The 21309-nt window shown below is 41.8% G+C and overlaps 1 protein-coding gene across 1 annotated transcript in view; it reads right to left on the bottom strand.

The window, feature by feature from the left end:
- The window catches only part of LOC308231703 (protein unc-13 homolog B-like), a gene marked incomplete at both ends in the record, with an annotated part of 214278 nt that overhangs the window by 3798 nt on the left and 189171 nt on the right, over positions 1–21309 (bottom strand). The window contains 5 exons of the mRNA XM_080637365.1: positions 4278–4425; positions 4821–4901; positions 9541–9597; positions 16593–16716; positions 18709–18861. Of these exons, the coding sequence (XP_080493491.1) occupies positions 4278–4425; positions 4821–4901; positions 9541–9597; positions 16593–16716; positions 18709–18861 (563 nt within the window). The remainder of the gene's footprint in view (positions 1–4277; positions 4426–4820; positions 4902–9540; positions 9598–16592; positions 16717–18708; positions 18862–21309) is intronic.

Raw genomic sequence — 21309 nt, 5'->3', positions numbered from 1 at the left:
ACAGCAATGTTATTTTGTCAATTTTGAGGCTGAGACATATTATTAAGTGAAAGAATTGGTGCGTTTGAAACTGAAGGAGCTTGAAGGATAAAATTAAATAAACATTTTGATTAGATAGATCTAACAAGTCACCTTTCACAAGAACATCCTGCAGGCAGCAAAAACAGTCGTTTAAAAAACAAAAGGTTGAGAGCTAATCTGTGTAATTCTCTGAAGAGAATTACAGAAAAATTTGAGAATTACACAAAATTTGAGAAAATTCTCTGAAGAGAATTACACAGCATGGAACTGTAGGCAGTGAAAGTCACATTAATATACAAGGATCTGAGCAACCAAAACAGAACCTCAAATTATTATCTTAGGGTAGATTCTCATTCTTGACCTCAGTACAACAGCCTCTAGACTAAGATTTGCACTGTTTTCCCCCCGCTTAGAAGTGCAGTGTTCCTTCTTTTCCGTATATAAGCACAGAGCTTTGAAATTGGAAAGCTTAATTAGTGACCTGACCCACCTGATAGTGTGGGTCTGTCACACTGTTGGCATTTTCCATGTGAACAGACGAGGTTATCAACAGTATATAACAACTTTATCAGGCTACATCTGCAGAAATATCAGCTGTCAAACACTCAGGTCTTAATTACACTAAAGATGTAATTAAGAGGTTATAAGGGAGACACTGATGCTTCAGAATACTGACAGTGGAATCACTGCATTACCTTTGAGGGAGTAGAAATATAGATATTTTTCCTACCTTCATTCTTGTCTTTTCATACAAAAGTTTTGTTCTATTAACTGAAATGCTCAGAGACAAAAAAACTACTTGTAGATGGCCAGAGAAAAGCATTCTGAGCTTGTACAATTGCATGCGTACACATGCTTGCACATTCAGTGACAAACTGATTTAAATTTTGGCATGGAAGTCTCATTGGTATTGCAATACTGGAAGGTGAAACTGCAGAACTGAGCTCGTGCAATGGGTTATAGATGTTATTTCACCTAAGATAACAGAAAGACTTTGGACAGCAAAAAATAAATTGAGAGATGAAACACAAGACAACTTAATTTTTTAGGGCTCTCCTGAGCACCCAGACTTTCACCCCCTTCTTCAAGCCAGATGGTTCAAGCTTGGCCATAACCTTCAGTGCATATCAGACATGACCATGTGTTGCAGTAGCCTGTCTCAGCAGACTATATACATGCAAGTCCAAGATTTGAAACAGCATTACACAGCCCATGGTAAAGGGTAGGGGAACAAGTCCATAGCATCTCTCAGAAAACAGTCCATTTTCAAGACAGCTTTCATATCCCATGAATAAATCTCAAGCTTGGTGACAGGCTCTCAGGCAAGGTACAGACTTCTAGACAGCGCAATCTCCGACTCTGTGTGTGGGATGCAAGCATTTGGTGAAGGTTCACTTCTACAGGGAGCTACGGGGAATGGGTCTCTGGAAAAGGTTTCTGAGCATGGGCAGGATGACTTCAAAAGCAAGGCAGTTGAGTAATGTTGTTAGGGTAACAACATTAGTCTTGAACATACCCTTATCTGGAAGAACGTCCTCATTAGCGGTAAATCTAATACCTTTCCCATCATGCACTGAGACATGAATTCAAAAGGCAAGAAGTGAGCAGGACAGAGAGAGAAGAGTATGAATTACAATCCAATTAGTGTTGTCACTTAAACAAATAAAAGACAAGTATTCTTGCTCTTAATAGACAAAATATCCATTTAGATCTTCAACACCAACACAGTCTTTGGAGAGCAAGGTTGTCTGCAAGTAAGTGATTGGCTTAAGTCAAGAATAGAATGTGTGCTGGCATAACTGAACCACAAGCCCTGACCCAACTTTGCAGAGCAAACATTTAACAGCATAGTGCTATAGAATCCTGCTCAGTAAGGAAGGGAGGGCAACAGCTACCTCACAAACTGGAAGATGAAACCATTGAGCAGTGAAGTAAGAGAGGCAGTCAGCATTTAAATATTTCCACATGCAGCCTCTCATATGCTTGTGAAAAGCTTGACTTATTCAAATCTCATCAGTCAGAGAGCTCTGGTAAGCACATGTCAGTGTAAATACTAGTTGCTTCTGTTCCTCAAACCCACGTGCAGATCTCCAGACCAATACACCAACTGAGGTTACCAAAGAAGTGTGTGCAGCCCCAATCCCAGAAGCAAGTCATGCCTTTCTTAGACATATTCCATCACTGATCCTATAGAAATAAGGTGGCGTAGCTGAAGTCTTCTGTTCCCTAAATGGGGTCCAAAACTCTCAAGCTACTAATGTAGAAGATGACAATCTGGACTGGCTCAGACCATTATCTGTCTTCTAAAGTGGCTCAGATCAGCCACAAAAAATGTCATCAGTCAGCTATGAGATACAGTGGATGACCTTGTAATGAGTGCATCTTGTGTCCTAAAGCTAGAGCTGCACCCTTTCTAAGTTTTTAAAAAAAACAAACAACAAACCAAAACAAACAAAATCAACCCTACAACCCTACACACTTCTGTGGCAACCCTGTATATTCCTTTTGCTCTTAGCTCACATTCAATTATCTTTATGTATCTGATAAACTCACCCTCAATCGAGTTTTACAGTCAAATAATGCATTGCATAAAGCTGCTTTCTCATACTAGCTTTGAATTTGCCACTTTTCACCTTCAATGGAGCAACTCCTTCCTCTGATTTTAAACACTCCTGACTGCAGGATGGAGTGTAGAACAGCAGTGCTGCACATGTCCTTATATCTTGGCTCATCACAACAACATAATAGGATCCACATACAAACCTAGCTTTAATTCATGGTCTGGATATATAATGGGAAACATTCACCGTACAGCAGCAAAGATTGAAAACACACTGCTCACACAAGTTCCCTGTTAACAAGTGTAGCTCTAAATGGCAACAGCCAAGTTCCTGGAGTCTCCCGTGGACGTGGCAGTCTTTGACATGTCTGGCCACTGGATGTCATCGTTGCTCTGCTGGAACACAGCTAGAGGACCACTCTTCAGTTCACTGTTTTAATGCAGTTACCTTTCAGCCTCAGCAAGAATATATTGTGCCGCTAAAGGAAGGGATGATTCAGTCCCGCAGAACTGAACTCAGATTTTTAACTTTAGAAACAAACCTTGTTCTGCTCAAGAACTCTCAGTGATTTCTCCACTGGTTGGGGAATGCCAGTATCAAAGAGTCTTTTGCACACGAGGGAAAATTGTGTTGTCTTGGAAGTGCTTTCCCCTTGATTTAGGGATCAGTGTGACAGTATGCTGACATAGTTAGTACAGTCTGTGGGGCTTGGAAGGACTGAAGGAAAAAGTATCCCAACAAAGAGAGGGTAAAAAGACACCCCCATGGAGCTGAATGATTTTGCTGCTGGGATGTAGCAATCCAATGCCAAAGCTTCTATTTAAATACCCTGAAACCCTAAAATATCAGTTTCAGTTCTGATCTAAACTTTAATGGAGTCTGTCCTCTCTTCCTGAAATCAGTGAGATTCAGTCAGCCACTAACAGCCCCTGGCTGATGGGACCAAATTATTCTGTACAACTATCTCAAGATGTTCATATGAAAGCAATGAAACATAGAGACAATTAACTGTTTCCCCCTTGCAGGTCAATGAAATAGCACCACCATTCTCACGGCTTCCCAGAGAGCTAACAAAGAACTCCAGTGACCCAACCCAGCAGCTTCTTAGTATGCTGTGGTGATTTGTAATCATTTAGCTCACACACATCCTGTATTGGCTGCAGAAAAATAGTGCTTTCGTTGCTCTCCTACGAGACTTTTCCATTTACAGACAGCATGTAGCTCTGTGACTCATCACTTCCCTGTCAATCAGGACTACATGGGTTGCTGGCAGAAGGCCTGTGACACAAGCACCAACTAGTTTCTGTGGTGGTGTCTTGCTGAAATGGTTTCTCACACCACTGTGTAAGCCTCCGTACAGTAACTTCAAATTCCACTTAAGTCACCCACCCACATTAATTCATGAAACGTGACTGTTGAGTGAGGATTGCAGAAAAAAGGACCACAAACACACCAGGCCCTGTGCCTCATAAATTTCTGCTCTCTCAGAATGTAGCTGAGTGGGAAATAACCCCCTTCTCCTCCACTTCTTCCCAGTTTCAAAAGCTCTGAACTGTCACGTTTCCAGAAATGTTACTGCCAAAAGCACTCTACAAACTGGCAGTACAAGACAGAGTAATGTATATAATATAAATAGTAATAAAAAAAAAGCAGAGAGCTCCATTCAACTTTGCCAACAACACAAAAGAGCCTTACCCTGAGCTGTCTGAGTCTGGACAAAGGTTTTGATGAGAGTGTCTGTGGTCTGAGTGTAGAGAGAGAGAGCATATCTAAGTGACTGCAGGTCTGGACTCTTCTCCAAAAAGGTTTTCTTCAGTCCATTCCCACCAGCATGGAAATATTGCTAAGAGTAAAAAGAAACAGGTAGAAAATGAGGACAAACTGCAACCAGGAACCAACATTTACATGCTACTTGTGTGTGTGGATGGGAAAAGAGCTGGAATAAATTCACAAAACAGCTTCTGTATTGGAAACCCAGCTCTTAGACCAACTGACACCTATGACTCATGGCTTTCCTCTTCCAAAGCACTATATAAATATGCTGGCTCCAAGTATGCCTATCACCTGAGTCTACTCAGGTGTACACAAACACAGCAGTATCACTCACTTGGAGCCTTTATCTCTGTAACTGCAGCAACAGAGTCCAGGCATCTCTTGAACTGGCACAGGCACTATCCTCCCAAACAGTATTTGGGGATGGAGCAAGTGAAGGACTGAGACAGAAATGGAATCACTTACTTTGATCGTATCCAGTGCCAGATCCAAAACAGCACACTGCTTTGGAGTGAGACTCCTAGTTTCTTCTCTCACCATATGATCCTGTGAACAACCATTATATTTGACATGAGCATGCTGACAGAGACTAAAGCAAAAGGAGCCCTCAGTTATCATCACCTTCTCTGGATTCATGCTGTGGCATTAACTCAGCTGTTTAAGAAACACTTAATTGAGTCTCTCAGAATCATTCATTATACCTTAACTTGAAAATAAACCCACTTTCTCTGTTTCTTGCAGGTACAGAAGAGTGAAATAAGGGAAGGAACCAGACAGAGGTAAGCGGCAATTTAAAATCATTTTGTCTCTTAGGAAACCCAAATAGGAGTTTGCCTGTACCCTGTCATTCTAGAGCAGCTGCAACAAGCTCTTAAAATACCACTTAAATCAACAGATTCTCAGAACCAGATATTGGGCAAAGCTGTTACATGTTGTTTGTGGATTTTCTATATTCTTTCACCTGCAAAGGTAAGTAATACATCATTGGTGTAGAGGAAGAAAAACAAACCAGCAGCATGTCTAGAAAACCCCTTTGCTAAAAGTTTTCCCCATTAAGACTCACTATCTCTAAGAGCAAAGAGCTAGGAATCCCTTGGCAAGGAATTCCTTTTCTCGCAGTAAGAGTATATCCCTATCAGACTCCTGCCTGACCACAAGGATGTGCCATCCTTTGGTTTTTCACTAAGCTCTTTCTCTTCGATGCTCAGTCTAGATCTCAGGGAAAACTGGCACATTTCAGTAAGTCAAAAGCTTTGCACAAAACCCAAATTCTGTGTGAGCTGCTGGAGGGTCAGGCCAGCTGACTGCAGCCTGGGTGCTGAAGTATTCACAAAAAAGATCCAGACAAATCAGGCAAAGGTTACTTATCCCTATTTTAAACATGTCATGGCCTCTGATATGAGACACTTTTCAGGAAACACGTCTACTAACTAGTTTTGAGTATAGCATGCCTGCATGTGGCATCATGTGCGTGCTCCATGATGATAAACCTACTAGCTATCTGGCTGCCTGGTGATTCTTCACATTGCCTGGTGCTGTTCCCATTCATTATCCACCTTGATCCGTCTCCTGCCTGACAGAGACAGGTCTCACTGCAGTCTAGGTTCAGTGCTAGGCATTTGCCACCCTTCTGACAGACATCTAGCTATCACCTCTTCACAGTGCTGCTTTAAAGTGTACAGAAGATGTCTCTCGAGTCAGCAGTAACTAAGACAAGTTTGCACTATGCTTTCTTGAATAGCAGAGACATGCCCCAACTTGCCTCCTTCCCACACACAACAATTTTCCTGGTCTGGGGACCTATGTGCAATGGCAGAGTACTCTGTAAGCTGCAAGGATTCTCCTATTGCGACAAGCCGTCCTTAGGGGACCAATAGCTCACCTCCCTCTTCTTTGTGAGCTGGGAGTAATTCAATTGAAGATGATGTGGCTTCACACTTGAGTACACAGAGGGTAAAACATTCTTTTCTCTGTCTGACAGCCAGATCAAGTGCACAATCAGCCAAAGTCCAAGGCCATGTTCATGGGAGAGGTAAATTTAGACAGGGTAGCTGTGTCCCCAAGGCAGAGTGACTTTCATGTCTGCTGAAATTACTTTCTAGGTCTGCCTGCCAGATTACCCACGAGGTGATAGAAACCAGGTGGTCAACATTTTTCTCTTTAAACACCTATGGAACTCATTCAGCCCCACTTTGAGTGGTCACATCACCCAGTGCCCATGCTTTCAATGCACAGCAACATGTCACTGCTTTCTAAGAGAGCTTCTGGGTGCCATATAGTTCAACACATTATGTAAAAATAACTCAGTGCCTGGACTGGTAATGCCTGCATCTGCAGAGGAGCCCATAACTGTCATTCCCCTCCTATCTGTCCTCTCCAAATCTCAGACTGCACAGACCCTGCACTTCCCGGACTGCCAGCCAGGAGCAAATCACAAATATTTATGTCAAATAATTATGCAACTTCAAGCAGAAGTAGTAAAAAGCCACAAAAATTAAAACATCTTTTCCTGGTGTCCCAGACGCATCCTTGTGCTCTCCACAGGTACTCTCAGAAGAACCTCTGTGGTCAGAGCTTACCCTGAGGCAGTGCAAGGGAGAGGAGGCTGCTGCTCCCTGCTCCAGCAGCTGGCTATTAACCAAACCAAGCAGAAAGAGTTTGATAATAAACAGGAGGCAGGTATGTGGCACCAAGGTGCCAGGTTTATGGTAGGTTTTCTGAGGGCTTTAAAATACACTGTGAAATTGATTCATCATCAGGCAAGAGCCTGTCCTTGTTGGGTCTGTCAGTCTCAGTTTTTCATCTGAGTTACCTGATTCACAATGGCTCTGTACCCCCTGTTCTACTTAAGACAAATAAAGCTTAAAATCCATCCCATAATTCTCCCAAGCTTTCAGTGAAATTGCAAAATGCACAGAGGGGGGGCTCTGCAGAGCCATTTACTCATGACTTCCCTGCTAGCTTGTATGTGCCTACAAAAACAAAAGGATAAATATATATACATATATATATATATATATTCACAATGCTTACACAGACCCAAACAATTTACAGTCTTGGAACACCTTTACTCTTCTGGAAATTTCTGGATGCAGTATTAGTTCACACCATCTGCCTGAACTAAGTGTCTACAAAATTCAGGTGGTAGAGTGTTTTCACATTCTGTGTGGCTCTCTTGCCACATACAAAATCCTGTGTACCTGTGCTGCTGCAGTCCTATATGTGGATATGCAAAGAAAGGCTTGAACACACACCAGGGCTTGCCTGATTTGCATGATTACATGCATTTCTAATAATGCAGTGAAGAGCTATTGAAGTTGAGCTTTATAGTAACTGAAGACAAGGTGCTGCTGAGGGATGGCCTTCATGATCAATGCAAATGGAAACCCACAAAGCTTCCAACTCATTCCTGGCAAAATGCACTTTTTACATGTTAAGAAATTCCAGTAATGAGAAAATACATTAGAAGTAAAAGGTAACAGTGAACATCACTGGCTATGCCCAGGAATGCAAGCAAGCCACAGGAACTTGTAATCTGTGCACAAACTCGTGCTTATAACCTAGGAGAAACAGAGCAAATTCAGAGCTCTCTCCCTTTGACATGAGGCGTGCACACAGAAGGCAGGGATGGCTTCTCTTTCCCTAAATGCTGGATTCTTGCTGATTTTTTTTTCGAAAGGGGATGCAGGTACTTACAGGTAAAGAAAGTCATGTTTGGAGGCTGTGGTCCAGCTCCCACTCTCCCAGGCTGGCTGCACAGCTCCTTGCTCCCCATTCCTCCCATGGAAGCAACAGAGAACATTGCAAGCACAGGAAGTGGTGGAGGTAGTGAAATCCCTGGGAGTCACCCGTTAGGACACCCTGGCAGTGGGAGTGCATGGGGCCACCCCCAGCACAAGTGACAGCTATTCCCCTGGGGAACCATACTCAAAGGTTTGCCTCATGTCAGTGTTAACTGCTATGCAACAGCGTCAAAATGCAGCTGGAGAAAATGATTGTGTGTGCATCTAATGACACACCTGCATGTCCAGATCACTTACTAGGATTGCTAATAAGCACTAAAATGAGTTATGCACTGTCCTGGCTCATAAACATGCATGTGATGTATGGCTGCTGGGCAAGGGAAATAGGAAGTCCTATACAGACAGCTGTAATAAGTGCACAAGACAAAAAAAATAATTATGGGAGAAGATGAATGCATTTTGAAATTGCACTAATCACTTTGGAGAATGCCTTTTGCTGTGGGAAGATTTCCCTGATCACACTCTGAGACAGAGTTCACATTCAGCTCTGTCTTCCTTGCAGCACTTTGCACAGTTTGCGCATTGTGACACTTCAGATTTAGTGCTCCTCTTGCACAATACCTGCTGTGTAGCACAAGTCAAACCACAACACAGTGCAATCTGAATGCTGTAAGGTGTCACTATTTTCATACCATTCCCATCGTGACCAATGAATTAATGCTTGATTAGATTAGACGAGGTGGCGTGCACTTAGTAATGCTCATGTCATGCACTGTCACGTCATGCATTGTCAGAACACATCAGCATAGCCTTCATGCTAATTGCCAGCTTGCCTGCAAAGAGAGCCCACGCAGAAGGAATTTACAGACATGGGCTCTCTTCCATAAGCAACAGCTATATTTGTAACAGTTCATATAATTCATTAATAGCTAGCACAATCATCTTTCTGACCAATTTCTCATTACTGGGATCACATAAGGGACTCCCTTTTATCTCCTACATGGAGATACAGAGGAACTGGCCAGATAACTTGATATTAAGTGTTCAAGGCCAGGCTGGATGGCGTTTGGAGCAACCTGCTCTGGTGGAAGGTGTCCCTGCCTGTGGCAGGGGGTTGGAACTGGATGAGCTTTAAGGTCGCTTCCAACCCAAACCATTCTGTGATTCTATGAACTCTACCTTTTTCATTTTAAATTGGTATACGCCAAATACTGTAGCTACAGAAGAAATTACTTGGATAATTAAACTCACAATAAAATTTAACAGTTTAACACAATACTAATGTTAGCAGAATGCATTTAAATGCACATGTAATGCATTTAAAGGCTTTCCTCTATGATTGCATTCAGCGACAAACCACTGGAAGCACAGGACATGCTACATGCTACTACACTTCCATGCTTACACACACGGACGTTAACACAAGCCATGTAGAACAATACCTTCAGCTTTGACAAGTGTCCCAGTTCCTTAGCAGCACTGAAAATCAACTGTGTGCCCTATGATTGCAAGAAGTTAGAAAAGAAAGGAAGGTGAAAAAAAGATCATAAACAAGCTTTGCATTATTTTTCCTTTGAGCAAGTCAAGTCGATTCATAGCTAGAACTTTATACAACCATCCCAAGGCCAGTCACAACTCAGCTCCTTGCCAGTTTATTACCTAATATAAAACCTGGAATTTCTGTGGATACCACATCAAGTGCTATTTTGGTGCACAATATCATGCAAACTGGTTCACTCTTGCTTACAGCAGCTACCCATTTAAGCAGGATGTGCCTTCAAATGGAAGGCGCAGGCTAGGGGTGAAGTCAGCGTGCTGGCTTCATCTCCAAGTGCTTCTTTGGATTTGAAGTTTACATAAGCATGAAGACAGCTTAAGACTAGCCAAAGCAAAAAAATCACACAACTGATGACAATATCTCTATAGAACTAGAGCCCAGCTACTGGGGTGGGAGTAAGCACACATGAGATCAGAAACAACACTGGGTGTCAAAGAAAGTCCAGTGAAGAATACTACAGCACTGCCTTTACATGTCACAAGCTTGGTCAATGGCTCTTCTTCCCCCACTGCGGCTTAATGATGCTGTATGACCAATGAAGAAACAAAAAGGAGAGATAAACCCCAATGATGAGAAATCTTGCTTCAAGTCACTCACACTCTAGCACAATAGATTTTTACACTACTGCCTATTACTGGAGTTGGTATAAAATATCAACCTACTGTAATTGTGGCTGTAAATTCTGCATCTATCATATCAAGAAACTTTGCTCTCCACTTCAGCCTTCTCAGGCTGCTCAGATGCTATACTTCCCCAGAGAAAGTTGCTTATTCCTGGAAAATATATCACAGAGCTCTGCAGACAGCTCCTATTCCAGGTGCACCTCTAGGGAATGAATCTGGAACTAAATCTGGGCTTGGTCTTAGGACCAAGACAAAGCTACTGGTGACCCCTCTTCCCCAATTAAATCTCCCCTCCATTATCTTTCCCAGGAAACCCTCCAGTATATCAGGAGCACTTAGCTCTTGAAGATGATCTTTGGCTCTCCCCGCTATAATTGGTCATTAGGGGCTAGCATTAAAAGTACACATCAGTGTCACCCCAAGTGTCAGTTGAGAAGTGCCTGCGGGATGTCTCAGGTAAATACCTGAAATAACCTTCCAGAGACAGACACTGCTGGTGGCACTTTCCAGTAGGGTCTTTTTGCTCAGGAAAACACTTAGGAGAAGAAAAAGCTCATCTTATTTGGGTACTGCTGGCTCCATGAGGACTGAGGACCACATTTCCCCACAGGCTTCCAGCAAGAACAGTGTTCCTTTCCACAGCCCTCCTTCCCTCTCCTTTACCATCTCTTCTCATCTCAACAGCCTTTCACCATCCCACTTAACCACAACTGCTGTAACTACTCCCAACACCAAAATTCCTCAAACTGTAATGAAGAAAGATGTAAACCCAGAATTAATATATTGTTCTTTGCCCCTGCCTATGTCACTTAGCTTGGGGCTTTTCTTTGCTGTCTTCCTCAGTGTTTGTTTACTTGCTGCCTTTTAAGTCAGTACTCTGGAGCAGGAACTACCCATACACGCATTTGTAGAGGAGAGGGAATTGGGTTCAAGTGCGAAGATCATTGCTGTAATAATTCTTTTTATTCCCCTAGGATTAAAGTTAACATCAGCCATATCGATGGGTTCCCCTCAGCAAAAACTGTCTTTATACCTGCTCCTAGAGCTAGCAGGCACCCTTCTACAGAAGCAAAGCAGGCAAACAGTTTTCAGATGTAACACTGCAATGACTGAGACCCATTCCAGCGACACTGGACACCCTCTGCCCATTACAACAGCAATCCAGAAGTGAATTTTTAGATGAAATACTTTTTTCTATAGTTTTTTCAGCTTCAGAAATTTCTTCAAATTAAAAGACTCTGTGACCTGAAGTCACAGACAATCTCTTGATTTGCTCAATCTGTAACCATCATCTAACCCTCACTGTTCCTCAGCCTTTTATGTTTGTTGAATACAAATCAATACAGAAGAACATTATTGACTTTGTACGTAAATAGAAACCCTTGATAATTGATTAAATTCACAACTCTTGGGGGGGGGAGGAAGGTAGAGAGAGAAGTGCAAGCAAGGACAATTCACCCATAAAGGAAAGCTTCTGAAATAGGACTGGCAGCTTCCCTTGCTCTCAGTACCCAATAGGTAGCACTAAAGAGTACAACTCTCTAAATTGAAAGAGTACAAAATTCTCTGTATTTTCAGCAAGAGAGCTTTAAGATGACTGCTTAACAAGATGAACGGAGGTTTCACTGTGAGCCACACCAAATACAGCGCCTGCTGTTCTGTATGACTGGTCACAAAGTTTGATTTTTGGGTCTTAAAATTCAGGTTTTCATGCCTGTTGACCAAGCAGAAGACAAAAAAAAAAAAAGCCCAAACAATTTTTAGAAACTGAATTTTGAAAAGAGTAGTCTCAAAACACACTAACTTACCTTATACAGAATTTTCATGGTTCATTGGACACCTTTTTTTAATATACATTTGAACAACAACATTAACCAGCTTAGTCATGTAAGGAGGGCAGGTGGGTAACACTGAGCAATACCCAGTGGCTTGATACACTTCAAGGAACAAAGTTGCTCGTAACTACTACTCACTCCTTGCCCACTAAGAAAATCCTCATCAATCAGTGTCAATCTCTGTCAATGTGTCTGTAAGGAGAAATTGTTTTACTCTTATACTGAGTTTGTCAGCAGCGCTGGTAACATCTAATGAAAATCTGGACAGCTTCTTCCTCTGCCAAATGGCATTTTTGTAAACAAGATTCTATGCCTCCTTAAAAAAAAAACGATTTATTCATGGAAAACATATCACAATGCTCTACAGACAAACATTTATTCCAGGTGCACCCCTAGGGAATGAAAACAACTAAACTTCAATACCAGTTAGTTTTGAGAAAAGTTGCCCGCAACAGAATTGATTCAAATTTCAAGGGTAGAATATGAGGAAAAAAGAAGATCTTTTTATAAATTGCTTCTGCCTCGCTCTGTGGCAAACACAGCCAAAAAGGAGACAGGCATCAGTGCTGCCTTTCCTGGTTCTTCCCGTAAAATTACTTTTACCTTCTTAAACTTTCTGGAAACATGAAAGACACCTGTACTCCACAATACAAGGATTTCAAATTCTTTGCTAATAGTCTGCTTTTCCCCCCTCAGGGAAAGCATTTAGAGAAGGATTATCAACTGACTAATTGCTAAAACCCAGTAGAACTACCCTGGTTTATATTCCAAGAGGCTCAAACTCTCACAGCTTAAATGTCCTACTGCTCAACTGACAAACTTAGGAAACAGAAGCCTGCTTGCAAGTCTTTCTGAAATCCAGTCCTTTTTGGAAAACGTATTTACTCAGGCTGAGTACATACTGAGACATACCAATCCAACCTAGTTTCATCTGGTACATTCCTTTCCCAGATTTTTTTAATTCTTACATTCAACAACAAGGGGATGTGTCCTTTTATTAGCAGCATTTAAGTTCATTTAAAAAACTTTATCATCAGGCAATGTCCACTTCCACCCATTAAGAATTAAGACTATTTTTTAGCTGTTGGCAACTCTGTATTAAACTCTGAGGAAACAGGCTTAAAAGTGGGGATGAAAAAAGGGAAAATAATAACCTGTCAGTACAGAGACCTGGGCACATGTGCAGTTCACAGACCATCATTTCATTTAACGATAAGAAAGCTTTTTCTCCTCATCGCAAAGGCAGTTTTAGACTTTCCTGTTCCTAGCTAGCACAAGGAGGAGGCTTCATTTAAACTAATGCAAGTTAAGAAAGGTTTCAGAAAACCTCTTAAAGCCACCCTTTCCACCAGCACAGAATAGGTCTGGAGTGGTGCTGCTTGCAGATGAGCTTGAAGAACAGCCAATTTGGAATTCATGTGTGAAACCTGTCCGCAGCTTTAAGAAAATTTTCTTATCTTGGACCACGATCTCATTTAGCGAAGGGAAGTCCAACAAGCAGAAAAAAAGGATAGCAGGAGCAAGCACAAACGAAGCCTCACGTGAACGGCTGCAGTGTACTATGTGAGATACATAAAAGAGAGGCTCCAGAGGAATCATCTCTGTGTAAATTTAGCAACCCTTCACTGATCAGACTAGTCACTGATGGCATACTATAGTTTTGTCCTAAGCAGCAAAGGAGAAAGAAACACATAACTAATCCATTAATATCCCAGAGTGTTGTGCACAGAACCCCAAAATAAAGATTCCCAGGGGGCTGTGTTTGCATATCCACTCACCCAAGACACAGAGTGTTTAATTAAATGTTGATCTTTACTTAAAACTAGGTGTGAACTGCTCAGTGAGCTACTGGAGATCACGTTGCTCCTAATCTCACAACCCACAGCAGTCAATGCTCAGAGAGGAGAAGCCTCATCTGAAAGTCATTAAGGGACCTGCAGTTCAGGTAGTCAGGGTGGGAGGCTGTCAAACTGCCCCATGCCCACTGGGACTCGGCAGTACCTGACTGCTCTCCCACCCTACACAAAATCTTCCAGAAGCAGCAGAGAATAGAAAAGCAGAGCTCAGATTTTCTTCCCTGTGCGATACAGGGAAGAAAATATAGTTGGAATGGATCAGTCTGAAGAGTAAAAGGAATTAAAGCACTGTGCAGTGCCAGCAATGCAAGCAACAAGCGAGACACACTGCAGTGTCAGGAACCATAGAATCATAGAACAGTTAGGGTTGGAAAGGACCTTAAGATCATCCAGTTCCAACCCCCCTGCCATGGGCAAGGACACCTCACACTAAACCATGCCACCCAAGGCCTCAGAACCATCTACCCAAGTATGCTTTCCACAACCACCATCAAAAATGCTTTTGCACCTCTATCAGTTCTACAGAAAGTAGAGCAAATATTCCATAAAAGGGAATGTCTCCTACTATGAATACCCCCTACTACTTAAGGCCTGCAGAGGAGTTTTAGGAGAAAAATTGCCATTCAGTGCCCTTCAGCCACGGAGAGGCAACACTAGGGTTTCTATTGCTGAGGGCTGGGAGTGAGTTACAGTGCCTGGGGCTCTTTCTGAGTCTGATATGCTCAGAACACTGTCAACCCTGAGTTTTGCAATTGTCTTGCCCTGACACTCTTCACTGCTAAGATGATGAAAATCTGGAGGTGACAGGATAAATCACTGCATCCCAGGGGACAGCAGAAGTAGCTCTCTGCTTTTGTAGCCCATCAAGCACCTCACCACAGGTACTCTGCTCAAGGACTGCAGACAAGGCCAGTTTAATCACTGCATTGTTCACAAACACCTTTCTGAAATGGCAACTCTTTTCCAGCCTGGACTTGTTCAGCCTCCTCACTAAGATACAATTGATTAGACAGCTGAAAATCCAGCCATGAGTATTCTTCATTATTTGAGACAGCTGAGGATGCACTTCATTACACAAAAATTGCTTCTCATTTTGAAACTGAAGCGATGGGAACAAAGACACTTTGTTAAAGAAAAAAACCCATAAAAATCAAAGTGGCTTATAGCAACGTCCTGCAGATTGGAAGAATTGGCTGATCACAGTTACTGCCTTCTTCATGATGCAAGCACTGAATCAGTCTCCCACTCTGCCTTTAAAATTCAAAACTAGCATATATAAAGCTCAGGCAGCTCCTCCCTGGTTCTCTCCAAGGCCCTTGATCTCAGTGCCTCAACTGTGAAGGAGACATGTTAATGCTGCTCTTACATGATGATTTTATCACCTGTCCTAAAAGACTCCTTTTTGCAACAATTCAACTGAGAAAAAGAAATTTCATCCTCTTATATTTAGATTTTTTTTCTCCTTTATAAATCAAAGAGGCAAGCAGAAATGATTACTCCAAACCAGAGCTCAGAGCAAGCAGTGTTTAGCAAATTACACCTCATGCTAATTTTATGCTTAGCAGGTACGACAGCACACTGCATCTCAGCAGTTTTGTTTAAAGCTGTCAGCATCAAGGCCAGAGACAAAGGCTTTCCCTCTCAGAACAAGAAACACCTAGTGCAAGATGCAGGTTTACATCAATTCTCCAGACACTGCAACCCAAGAAGTCCACTCAAAATATACCGGCAACTACTGAATAGTGAAAACACTAATGTTCAACCCAGTCCTGGGGAAAAAAATACATCAGTATAAATAAGCCACAGACCAAAAGTTTACTCCAACACATTGATGAAGAGAAGTTCTGGATCACCTCCAAATAATGAGGCTATAACCCAAACTTCACACTGCCTCCAACTGTGTCATTCCCCAGAGCAGCTGGGCATGCATGAGTAACATTTAAACAGTTTCTATGGTTTCTCAAAATTGGGGAAGAGTTAATCTTCCATTGTTAAAAGCATCACTACATTCATAACACACATTCATTCAGCACATCCACACAGCTGAACAATTATATAAAAGACTGCTTTTGAAGGCCAACTATCTGGACATGCTTCCAATTCCTCACCATAAGAGACACAGAAATCATGCCAGCCCATACTGATGCTGAAGCCTTTTGAGGGGCAAAATGGGAGGTTGTATCATTAAAAAGCAAGCCTAAATCAACCACATCTTTACAGAGAGACACTTGAACAGATGACAATAATTAGGAAAAAGTGTTTACAGGTGTTGATCTAATGCCATGAGGACAACACTAACTGCCCAATAATCCCACATACTCGGCTCTCTTTAAAGGATTGCAAATCCCTAATCAATGTGGTTGGATATACTTGATGGCAACTCCCTTTGGATCACGGATTTTTAATTGTTGTGGGTTTTTTAGTGTGCTCTGTATTTTGCAAACCTACTATAAATAGAGCTGCTCTCTTTCTTCACCAGGTTACAGACATATTTTTCCATCCTTGAGTGGGCTACATGCAGGCAAATCTACCTGGACAGATGACTCATTAGGACAAGGAGATGAGTTACACAGGCAATGGCAACACTTTCTGCTGTGAGTCAGGAAGGAGAAAATGCTTTACCGTATGATCTGTCAGAGGAGGCAGCACAATCAGCTTCTCCATGGTATTCATTACTACCCTCCAGAGCTCTTTTAGCACCCTCTTCAACACTGTCTTTTCACACACGGTTGCGAACAGTGTCAGGCTGCAGGGAGAGAGAAAGAACCGCATAATTTATGCGGTAAATATATAATATATAATATATAATATATATAAATATATATATATTTATATAAATATAAATATATAATATATAATTTATTAGGAATGCAATTTACAGGGAACAGTAGATGTGTATGGGAGAATCAGTGCTCCGTCCAAAGCAGTTCATCATAATGACTGCTTTAAGGGTAAAAATCTTCCCTTTTCATAAAGTGCAGCCTGTCCTCACCATTGAAGTTCTGACACTGAAGATGTCTGGCTAATAGGAATTTATGGCATTTATGATCCCAACCGTTTCTATTTATTATCCTGGGATTACAGAAGGCATCCCGAAGTTACGGTGGTTGGGAATATGCCACATGACAGCATGTAGTTCCCTTTAACAAGGTACTTCCTGATGTATTGGGTTTACAGGATATATAGGAAAAAATACAAACAAATATAGAATAATAGGGTTTAAATTGAAGGACCTATTATGATTTGTGTTGAATACTTAATACTTCCCAGAGTGCTAGGCCAAAGTTCTTGCAGAGCTTCTGACAGCTGCTGAAATGTCTAAATCTTCCACATCTATAACCACCTTGAAGTATTTCTTGGACTTCTCTGTATTTTGTGCCAATTATATCCACCACCAATCGCCTGCCATACGTTTATCCATGCCTTTTTACGTAAAGAAGTTCTGCTTTATCCCTTTAGTTATTCCTCCTTTGTTATTGCACAGACTATCAAAAAGGCCAAGAAATGTTAGATTCTTCTTTGAAATTATTGTTAGATTTTGGCATTTACTGATCACACTGGGAATGCTACAAAATAGGAACTCTGCAGCCAGCAGTAGTGCACAGGCGATAGCAGACTCTTCTGCATTGCGTAACATCTTCTCCCAGGTTTCCCTTCTTCCCATAGCTGGTTAGATAGCAAATTAACAAAGCTGAACAGGAACAGGACTGATGTGGGTAGGATGCAGAAAACATCTAAAAAGACTCTCCTTCTGCATAGGAGGAAAGAAAATAATCCAAGCTCAGATTAACATAATCAAAATTATTTCCTCCACATCTGGTTGAAAGGCTTGCAGCATATCAAGTTCCCAGTGATACAAAGGAAGGTGGTTTCTGAGGATTTGTGAAGGCATGCATGGAAAATGCTCAAATGGAAAAGCTCCTAGATGTAATGATTGCTGCAGACAGTCATAGTGACCCAAAAGAAAGACAGGACAATCAATACAAAGAGCAACAAAAAAACCCTGTATTTTAAACTCATGAAGCTTCACATCTCTTGCACCATTTATTATGAAAATTGCTGGCCATCATTTTCAAAATAAAGAATTGCTGTGCATCAGCAAGAAGTTTAACTTCTACAGTGATTAAAAACTATTTTTCTTTGTAGTTCAAGGCTTAGCTGATGAGAATTATGTGCAGTTAGCCAAAAAAAGCCCCTGTACAGCTGAATCATACTGCGTGGTGTTAATAGCAACAGTTAATTAAAGCAATGGATCAAGCTTATATACATCACATAGTTCGGAAGCTCATTTTCTAGTCAGAATAGCACCAGGTATGACTAGAACAAACATGCTTACATGACTGGGATACTGAGTAGTGTAACTATCTCGTGTGTAAGTATGGTTTGCAATAAGTTTGCTAATAGGATACTGCACAATTTGTACAGGAAAAGAATATATAGCTAGTAAATTTCGAATTTCAGTCTTTCCCGCTACCTGATCAGCAGTGTGTTTTGCTGATAGCTATAATTGCCAGAGGGAGAAAGGAGAATAGAGCGTGCTCTGACACTCAATGAAGGCTGAAGAGGTAATCCATGAGAGAGAGGCAGATATGGGAAGAAAAGTCATTAATTCTTTTTGAAAATTTGGAGGCTGGACATCTCAAGAACAATTCAAGAATGTGAAACTATTTTTCCTTTCCCCTTCCTGTTCCCAACCTGATGCACTGTATGTGTAACATGTATTTGAACACTCCCTTACTTTCCATCCAGGAAATCCATCAATGGCCTCAGGACATTATCTGCATCTTGTGCAACTGTGTTTCTGGCATTAGCAGCAACATTTCCCGTCCCTTTCACTTGACAGAGGATATCAGACATTTGCTTGACACACTCATCAATACGAGTCTGAAAGCTGAACAGATAGGAGAGATGCAAAAACAAGATTATCAGTGGCATAGATCTCAGCTCTAGTACATAAGGTAAAATACTGCAAGTCCATAAACCACATACTCATTTTACATACTCTTCCTTCACGAGATTTGCTGCTCATTTCCTTACTGTATTTGTTACCAAGCGGCAGGCTATCCAGTCCCTATGCCCATTATCCACAAGCAGCCTACCACCTCTAACATGAGACATGCTCACATTTGAGAGGAGTTTGTTCATTCATTTGCAAAAAGAAATGTTCCTTTCCTGTTTTCAAGAAACACTGCTTTTCTTTGCTCAAAGCACTCTGCTGTATCTCTGTTTTCTACATAGGTTGTTCCTGCAAAGACTGGGGTATCATATGGAACAAGGGCACAAGGCATGCACAATTCTGAGCACCCAGGAATCCATAGGCAGTGATCCCGTGTGACCCATCATAAGTCTTTAAAATAACAGAGACAGCCTGAAGACAGGCACCAACAGAAACCAGTTCACTGCCATACAATCTATGCTGTATCAAAGTGTCAAAATGGGATGTGGAGCTCAGCTGTGCAACGAGCAGTGTCACTGTAATGAAGTGACATGCAAGGCATCAAAGCACAGTTATTTTCCTATCTTGTACTGCTAAAAGGATATTCAAAATGAAATAATATATGGTTAATAATGATGACTAGATCAGCACAGCTGTCAACATATCAGCTCAGTGAATAAAGGAAAATGCTTTGACATTTAGAAGAACAGTTACTAACAACAGGGATTATAAGTGACATTTAGCTATCCACTAACAGCACAGGGGTTTGAAATCAGGAAAAGAAGTCAGTGTTAGCAGCTAAGGTAAAGATTTAAGGGCAGGTACACAGGTTTGGAAGTCAGCTTTAGACTGGAATAAGTGGCCTGAACTTCTGCTGTGTGAGCCACCTTGGACATCCTTGTGCTGGGTACTAGCATAAACCCCTCTGTCCTGCGGCTCTCACCTCCCTTCTCCACCCAATCAGTCACCTCTCTCCCCTCCTGCACTGCCACCTCCACCCTCATGGTCCCTCTTGCTCACTTCTAGCCTGCCTTTCACCAGAGCAATTCCAGACAGCAACTCCAGAGCTGTCTCCCCACACTGTTTCCACTTTCTGCACTTCTAGAGGAGAGTGGCTTGCAGCAGTCAGTTGTGGCTACAATGACAGCTTAACCAGAGGCGTTAAGTCACATAAAATAAAATAGTACCAGGTACCAATAGTATTTCCTGTACTGCTGACACTGCCTGTTCTGGTACAGGTTAACATCACCCCACAGTTCTCCCACATGCTGCATCAGTTGTAAGGCCCTCCTTTAAGATGCTTTAAACCCCCAGCCAGGGGATGAAAAGTAACAAAATCCCTTAGAAGATAAAAGTTAACATGAGGCAAAATAGTGAAAAATTATAAACCCATTACTGTGGCAACAGGTTCACTTGAAAGTGAAACTCATGCAGATGTAGAGTTCAACAGGAGCCCTTGGCAGCAGCAAGTTAGAAGACAACCTCACCTGTGCTGTCAGACAGAGCCTTCTGCTACCTGTTCCCACAGGAATTCCCTCCTTCACTCCTACAGCCACCAAGAACAAAACAGAAGCTACTGAATGTAGTATAAACGATCTTGAGGCTCCTTTTCTCCATGATATTCTTCAAAGCAGGAAAAGCTCCTCAGTCCAGACATAACCCTCTCTCAGCACAAGGGTGGTGAGTCTCTGCAGATACATGCTGCTTTTCCAGCAGACGCAATTATCTCACATAGGTGAAGAAAAGGTAAGATCTGCAGCTTCAGGTGCACACAGTGTGGCAGAACAGCTGCTTACAGGATCTGCACAGAATATTGTGGATATCTGTCTTACCTCCCCACATTTACATCCTTTAGAAGATCCCACTTATACAGTAAACCACAGCTCTCCTTTTCATTCCCTATTACTACAAAGGAATGAGCAAAGCATCTGAGCCGTCTGACTGGCTAAATCTCTTGCCAGCACATCTCTCTCAAACACTCCCCGGTATGTATGCTGATACTGAATAATCTCTTTAAATCATATTTGCAAATGTCAAGATTGTACCCTAATTGTCTTTTAACAGTGCACCATGGAGACAGGTTTCAGATAACAAAAACCACTCCTTAATTATGATTTCTCTCTCATCCTCCATCTAATTATGAACCTTATCAATTCAATTCAGCTACGGTCTGAATCTCTCCATTTCTTGCTACAGCATCCATGGTAATGGGAACTTCTCTCTTATCTCCCTACTTAGCCCTGTGTGCTAAAATACAAATAGTCGCTGACAAATCCCACAGTGTGTTTTTTGGTCATAAGTACTGCAAATCTGTAGACTGCAGGAGGCCAAGTTGGTACAATTTGCTTTATTCCTCTTGCCCACATTTCAGCTACACTACAGTTCATGCCTGCATTAATCTCA

This window comes from Psittacula echo (genome assembly GCF_963264785.1).
Source record: "Psittacula echo genome assembly, chromosome: Z".
In the NCBI taxonomy this organism is placed as follows: Eukaryota; Metazoa; Chordata; class Aves; order Psittaciformes; family Psittacidae; genus Psittacula; species Psittacula echo.
This window is presented reverse-complemented; position numbering and strand designations above follow the sequence as displayed.